Source organism: Haliotis asinina, chromosome 15 (genome assembly GCF_037392515.1).
Source record: "Haliotis asinina isolate JCU_RB_2024 chromosome 15, JCU_Hal_asi_v2, whole genome shotgun sequence".
NCBI lineage: Eukaryota > Metazoa > Mollusca > Gastropoda > Lepetellida > Haliotidae > Haliotis > Haliotis asinina.
The window spans coordinates 8,335,252-8,343,294 of record NC_090294.1 but is presented as its reverse complement, the minus strand read 5'-3'; the positions used below and the strand labels follow the sequence as shown (position 1 = coordinate 8,343,294).

Below are 8,043 nucleotides of genomic sequence, written 5' to 3'. Positions count from 1 at the left end.
TGTGTACAGGTGCAAATTCGGGTGACCTCCAAACTCGTGACGTTTTACGTACAGGTGAGAACCAGGAAGAGAACGTACCCCAACTCACAGGACTTGCCACGCCTTTGTAAGGTGGGCTAAGGTAAGATCGGGTTTAATTTGTAAGTTCGATAGATTACAATCGGAACGCACAATAATTTGGACAGTGCATTGGACAATTCAATACCACCGATGCACGTGGGCAGGCAAACAAAAGGTGACACACAGGTAGGTAACTAAATTTGGCTCACCAAAACATAACATCGTGACATTAGTCATATCGCACGAACACGAACGGCACTATTCTGAGAATACTATTGTGTAATTGTCCTAGTGGTTTTACAAGCCCTCAGACATCGAGGGAAGAACAAAAGTGAGGTAGTCCCAAGGAACTCGATTCGTGTAAACAGATAGAGGTTTCAAAACTTGTGGATTTGACATTAGTTTCCACGGTCACTTCTGTACGTGTACGTTTTTCAATGATCCACAGAATGAACATTTTGGAAATGTTCGGTTTTATAGATTTTCTTCAGAACCACGGATCAGTGTTTTGCAGTTCAAAAGTTATCAGTTTGAACCCAAATTTGTGTTCTGTAAATATTGTTTCCTGAACTATACAAAAACCCTTTTAATATCCTACAGTTTCTATCCAAATCAAGTATTGATTACAGTGTTGTCAATCTGTGCCCCATTCAATGATACATGTTATTGATTATATTTCAGTGATTCTTGCATCTCAATCAGCACCATGGCCAGCTCCTATAAATACCCTGATGGAAGCTCCTACTCGGGCAGCTGGAGTGAGACTGGTCAACGCCATGGTTATGGACATATGAAGTTTGCTGATGGGTCAGAGTTTTGGGGGATGTTTGACAATGGCTTATGTACCGGGCATGGAGTCATGAGGTTCCCAGATGGTTCCAGGTAGTTCTGTAGTTTTGCTGTAACACTTTGTTTAACATGTCAGCTACTGTTGCCACATTTTGGTCATGCACATGAAAGGATATAAACCTAGCTTCACAATCTACAGAACATTATTAAGGGACGTCAATGAGATTGAGAAATTTATCAATAAGAAAAACAATATGATACATTTTTACAGAAGATGAAATGTCCTAAATGCAGTCCAGTAATTAGAAATTAGTCTTTCACATTCTTTGTATAACCTATGTAGCATTTCAGTTGTTTAATCTAGATATTCCCAATGTGAAATACTTTGTACTGTCTGCTTTTTATTATGCAATTTGTAACTAACTACTCTACCCATGTATCCTGTTCAACTTAACCAAGTAAAGTGAATAAAAACTACTTAAAAGAAAAAGAAAACCTTTAGCAAAGTTATGGTTTTACCATGAATTAAAGCTGAATAACTTACAGAAATGGAAAACACCTGCATATAAAAGTCATCATCTGTATGAGAGAGTTGTCACTTGTATATAAAAGTCGTCACCTGTATGTGAGTGGTGTTACCTATATATAGAAGTCATCACCTGTATGTGAGAGGTGTTACCTATATATAGAAGTCGTCACCTGCAAACAGAAGTCATCACTTGTGAGACGCATCACCTGTGTGGTTTATTGCAGGTATGAGGGTGAGTTCCGACAGGGTAAGTTCAACGGCTACGGGATCTTCACTCGCTGTGACAACATGAGGTTCGAGGGAGAGTTTAAGGAAGGAAAGATCTGGGGCATGGGTGAGTTACCGTGGCAACTATATTGTTAAATCATTTAGGTTTCATAGTTGTTTGGAACTTCCAAATTGACAAAGTCCCAACTTTTTTTATGAATTTTAGTCCATCACCTCATCTATCAGACAACCAAAGTGAATATATTGATGGCCATTTTGCTGTATTTATTCACACAACAAACTTTCCTCTCACAGCCAGTTTCCAAGGTGAAGATATACTCATGCCATGGGATGACTCAAAACACTCAAATATTCCATATTAAAAACAGGATCATCCTGGCTCTGAAAATAGGCTGCTAAATCTTACTATGTCTGTGAATGCGCACAGCGCCAATGACAGTGACATAAATTTCTGAGTCCAACATTACATTAGAACCATAATTTCTTATCTGAAGTGGGTGCCTTGTCCTCATGACCAAAGAGCCATCTGGCTTCACTCACATATTTGTAGTCTCTTGCTTATAAACGTCCAGTGATATCACACTATTGTCTCGCCAGGTTCTTCTTCTTCTGCTTTGCATACAGCTATCTGATGTCTGCTATAAAAACAAGAAATAAAGTAAAAGTTTCCTCACATCCACTCAAACTATGGAATTGATCACTTTGTGTTGCTTGGTTACAGGCTTGATCACATTCTCGGACAAGACACATGGACTGCCGCGCAACGAGGGATACTTTGAGGGGAACAAACTCATTCGTCGAGAAAAATGTTCTGGGATCATTCAACGGGCAAGAGATGCTGCAAATAAGGCAAAGTCTTATGGTTCATGAAGATTTTGTGAACTTGAAATAAACAACCCAGAAAATGTGCCTTATGAACTACAGAGTATATTAACATGTCAAATGAAGCTTGGCATGAAGAAAGGGAGTTCCAACTTAATCAAACATGACAACCAATCTCTACCGTATACTTACAGCTCATGTTGATTCCATTGTTAAATTTGTCTACATGGTATAAAAATTTTCTTTGGTTCAGCAACAGGTGATTAACATCACAAGATTGTTTTTTCCGCATTTTATGTAACATTTTGTACAGATAGTCGTCTATTACAAACCCGGGGCACAGGGTGGCCTAGTGGTTAAGTGTTTGCTTGTCATGCTGAAAACCTGGGTTCGAGTCTGGTGTCAATGTCATGATATTGGTGGAGTATTGCTTAAAGCGACATAAAACTAAACTCACTCACTCTTGTTTGTGGTTAGTTCAAGTTTCTCTGTGTGATGCATCATACTCGCACAACTTATTAGAAAGGGTTGTAATCAATGCATAATGGTAAAGAATATCTATGGTATATTTAGTGTCGTGTCCGTCTGGAATAGTGTCTATTTTGCTTTTTAAAATCTGGAAACCTGACATTTCAGACTAATAGTACAGAGAATTTCAGTATGAAAAAAAAGACATGTAACTCTGTGTCTCTGTTTTGTTAGTTGGAAGTTTGTAGATTCCGATGAAGGAGTAAGGATATATTCTGAAACGTTGTGTTTCTCATAATAAAGAAGTTGACACCCTTTACAAAAAAACTCTTCCATCTGGTTTCACTGTAAATGATACATATGTCAGTGTAATTTGTAATAGGAAGCTGAGTTGTTGAAGATCAGAGTGAATGTCTGTCAAAATCATTTTTCTGCTGATGGTGGCCATGGCAGAAGTTCTGCACTGAATATGAGCTGATGTTGAGTCGTTGCTAGCATTATTTGTAAACATGGACAACATCTGTAAACATGTCAACATTCAATATAATCAGAACTAAACATAAAAAATCTTTTGAGAAAGAGGGTGTAACTGCCACCTCAATCAAGGAAGAGTTATTTCTTCACAAATCCTGTCCACTGTGTATTGTTAAACAGAGTATATGTCAGTGTTTCATAATGTTGCACATATTAAGACACCTGGAATGTTAATGTATTGTAATGTTACACATGTTAATGTTTGTGCATTGTTAACAAACTGTAGTGTTACACATTTTGTCAGAGTTATCTGCTTTGTGTTGGCATCAAGGGAGTTTATCCCACATAATTACCTGCCTCAATGATATGTAATTATTTTGTTGACCTTGACATTGATTTTTCTTTATACATCATTTTCCTCCTTGTAGTTCAGTAACCACGGTAACAGTATTTTCATTTGTATTAGTCCTAGATATGTTCTGGATTTGTTGGGTTTTTTTGTGTTTCCTTACCTTTTTTTTCATATTTAAATATAGCAGTCCTCAACAGAATGGTATTGGTTCTATTTAAACTTTTCACAGCCAGTCCTGCTTACTTTGTTTCACTTACTTGCCATATGTTTTCCAGCAGTTCTGAGACCATATTTAAAAATGTTCATGAATGTTTGGTCCAAAAAGTTTGGTTGAAAGGTCAACAATTGTGTATTTATTCCAATTTCAATATATCACTTTGATTTTTCCAAATGTCCATCCTAATTCATTGTGTTTTGAAGGTTTTAAGAAAACAAAAACTCAATTGATATTATTGAGTACTATCAAAATTAGTTTTTGTCTGAAATATATCAGTCTTGTATTTCTGGCAGTGTTAATTTGTACATATTTCTATAGCTTATCAGAATTAACTGTTCTTTTATAAAGTCAGACCTTACTTCTTCAGAATCACTTTCTGTGCCTTAATGCTCTGTGATATGCTGGATTTGAGAACTTGGACAATCACTGTCTAAATATCATTTTCTCTGAATGTCTGCATACAATGACTGTTAATGAAGACAGCCATATAATAACCAGCATGGCTTGCCAGTTGATGCAACAATAACTCCATCATCAATCAGGGAATAAAAGAGATGCATTATTTTTACTAATGAAACCATTATGTATATCTCACATTGTTTATTGTTAATCATGTCCAATAAAGATCTGTATTTTGTATTCAGGTGTCGTGGTTTGAGACAAGTGATAATAAGTACATTTTTAGAGATCTAACTTGTTCTGGGCATTGTGGCATAGCTTAGTGGTTAAAGCATTTGCTTGTTGCATACAAGATCTAGTTTCCATTCCCCACAATGGACAATGTGTGAAGCCCAATTCTGGAGCCCCTCACTTTCATATCGCTGAAATATTGCTGAAGCAGCTTGAAACCATTCTCACTCACTAGGACGTTTTCTGGAATTGATGTGTTACTGGTAAGAGGCAGGACAGCTTTCGGCTGTAACATGAGCTCTCACAGCTGATAGTAGGGTAAGCGAGTGACTTGAGTTTTACACATTTCTCGGCAATATTCCAGCTATATTTTGGTGGTCTGTACCTAATCAAGTCTGGACCAGACAATCCAGTGATCAACAACATGGGCATCGATCTGCGCAATTGGGAACCAATGACATGTCAACCAAGTCAGTGAGTCTGACCTCCTGATCCTGTTGGTCGTCTTGTACGACAAGGATGTAGGGTGATCTCCACAAGCCAGTTGTATTAGTCTTGTAAGACCAGGATCTTCTGATCCTGTTAGTCGCCTCATACGTCAAGGATGTAGGGTGATCTCCACAAGCCAGTTGTATTAGTCTTGTATGGCCAGGCTTGGCTTTGTGGTTTGTCAATGAAGATCATAGAAGATCCAGTGTGACAGGTCAGATTAGTCCATGTTCACAATTAAAACCAGGCACAGTTTGGTCCAAGTCCGAGGAATATACTGTCCTATGCCAAACAATACCCAGCTTCGGCTATACCCCTCAAAGCTAGAATATATCCCCTTGTGTAATTCAGCTTTGTTTAACCTGTATTTACACGGTATATTTACTCCTTAATGTTTGGTGTGGCACATTTAAGTATTTTTTATACACATGAAACACTACAACAATCCTGTACACCCAGTACTGTCCTTTGTATTACAGTGTCAGAAGGCCAAGCTTCCCACTGACCTCAAAGATGGCACTGTGGATTCTATGCCTCTTCTGCATGATACAAACCCTGATGTGATGGGGACACTGGCTAACATCCATGATGAGCTCTGCTTATAGTCCCAGCATCCATTATGGTCAAGAACATCGAACATCTTACTTTATCATAAACACAACAGCAACAAGGAAATCACGCCACAAACTATCTCAAGAACTAGTGCCATATTAATTGCATGGGTTCAAAGTTGGAACCATGTCGGATTGGACCCTAAACAGTTTGGAATCGATTTGGAAAATGCACTTTATTTTGAAAACAACCATGAACATTTTGATATTGTTAGAAGTGTTTAACTTGCTACATTCACATGTACAGTAGTGAAGACCTGCAAGTTTGAGGACATTATACATGATATCACATTATCCACAGAAAAGTTAACTGAACATATTTTTTAAAAATTGAATTACGTTGTTTTGGGAATACATTTATATTTTAACTGAACTTGCAAATGCTACTGATCTTTGATCTTTTGGGACAGTTGGGTAGACTAGTTGTTAAAGCTTTTAGTTGTCTCCAAGGTTCAATTCCCCACATGGATATGCCCATTTTGTACCCCATTGTGATGCAGCTGGAATATTACTCTCACTCACTTTGATCCTTTGTATGAACCAATTCCTGGTTGGAGAAATAAAAATTTGTCTAATAACCACTTCTGATGTGATGTGGGTATTATCGTCTGACCTGGCAAAGTGGGTGGGTTGGGGTATCTCCACCTGGACAATAAATCGGTCTAGGCCACAATATACCTGTGGATAATCTAGCCTATGCTGCTTTAACCCAGGCATATCTTAGCTGGGCTATAGTAGGGGTTATAGTCTGTCCTTTGAGGTATAAATGGCTCTAGGCCATAATGTACCTAGAGGGTATTTTAACCGAAGTCACTTTAATTCTGGGTATAGTTTGGTATAGTTAGTTAGGGTCTATGTCCTGTCCTGGGGGTCAATTCCCTACATGGGTACAATGCGTGAAGACAATTGCTAGTCTCTCTCGCCATGATATAGTTGGAATACAGCAAAAGCTGAGAAAAAACTCACTCACTCTCTCTCATTAGTATGTTCAATGTGTCAATGGTTAGAGATGAAACACTTTCTGAACTTTCTTTTGTTAGTGTAACATCAGCTCACAGTGTTGATCTCAAGGTATCCCCCCCCCTCTCTTAAGACAGATGAGCAGAAAGGATGGTTTGTAATAATTTTTTATTTCAAAGATTTATGATGAAAAATATATGCCACATTGTAAAAATATGTTAACAAAGTGTATATAACTATCTAAAGGCAGCACTAAAAATGTACAATAAATGCTTATTTTTCACTCTGCACACAAACCAGACTTTAAAACAATTTCAAATGCCTAAATAAAAGGGAGGTATATGATGGTGGTGAGAATGTTAAGAGATTTGCTACTTTGTGTCTACAGTGGCCAGTGTGCATTACTGGAAGGTGTGCTTGCTGATGGGCCTTGATGGGCATAAGTTGTTCAAGGTTATGCCCATAAAATATTTGAAGTGAGGTGAACAAACTCTTTGTGAAGCGAGATTAAAGTCGACATCAATTTTTATTTTGGACTGTCACCAGGAGAACTTTATGCTTCATTTTGATACATAGACTAGTTGGGACATCCAGAAGTCACACAAAGTATGAAAAATCTGAGGGAAAGTGAATTCAAGACAAGAATGCCAATAAAGATCTCATACATCAGAAACAACTTGAAATGTCAGGATATATCTGATGCTCCCAGAAAGAAAACAAACTTACTGCCTCCAGAAAAAAAACAAAAACAACTTGCTGCTAGTTATGGACCTGTATATTTAATGCCTCTTAATCATACTGAGAGCAAACACTAAAACACCCAGTGTCTGGTGTGGAAGCAATGAGGTGATGTCATACAGTCAGCAGTATCAAAACAGTATCACCTTGGACATAAGGGAACCTTGACCACAGTAGAATCTGATCAGACACAACTGGAAATTATTCTCACATGAATGTTTAGAATATGCCACAGAAAGTTGTAAAATTTATCACATCTTAAAAATACGCAGAAAGAAACATTTACATGGACACTTTTGGCAGTAAACAAACAATGGCAGTGTTAACAACATGTTAAAAGCATGCTCTTTCCATTTTACTAAGGGATAACTGAACATAATAGGAGTGACCTAGACTAATATGTCTTAATCAGAGGTTGTTATTATGATTTGAAACCTTTGTTTGACCAATTAGAATAAAGCATTTTTCAAATTCGCAGCACAAGTAAAAATCATTAATTTTACCTTACATAAACCTTATTTATAAATAAAAATTGTACACTGAGTAGATTTTTGATGCACTGATTAATGTTGAGCAGAAACTTACCTTGCCAATCTATATGCTTGGATGAAAAGTCAGCTTCAAAAACATTCCAAAACATACGTCACCTCACTCAAATATGTACAACAAAAAATAT

General features: G+C 37.4%; 1 protein-coding gene across 1 annotated transcript; it reads left to right on the top strand.

Annotated features, from left to right (window-relative positions):
- Window positions 1-23: 23 nt before the first annotated feature.
- Window positions 24-4,578, top strand: LOC137264823 (MORN repeat-containing protein 4-like). The gene is made up of 4 exons (XM_067800156.1): window positions 24-121; window positions 742-942; window positions 1,603-1,712; window positions 2,328-4,578. The coding sequence occupies exons 2-4, from the start codon at window positions 767-769 to the stop codon at window positions 2,474-2,476; spliced, it is 435 nt and encodes a 144-aa protein (XP_067656257.1). The 5' UTR covers window positions 24-121; window positions 742-766; the 3' UTR covers window positions 2,477-4,578.
- The last annotated feature ends 3,465 nt before the right edge of the window (window positions 4,579-8,043 follow it).

Excerpts from the sequence above, each read along its gene's own strand:
- LOC137264823 (XM_067800156.1), top strand. The coding sequence starts at position 767 with ATGGCCAGCTCCTATAAATACCCTGATGGAAGCTCCTACTCGGGCAGC. Across the intron at positions 943-1,602 it reads AGGTTCCCAGATGGTTCCAG|GTATGAGGGTGAGTTCCGAC; the intron begins GTAGTTCTGTAG and ends GGTTTATTGCAG. Across the intron at positions 1,713-2,327 it reads AGGAAAGATCTGGGGCATGG|GCTTGATCACATTCTCGGAC; the intron begins GTGAGTTACCGT and ends GCTTGGTTACAG.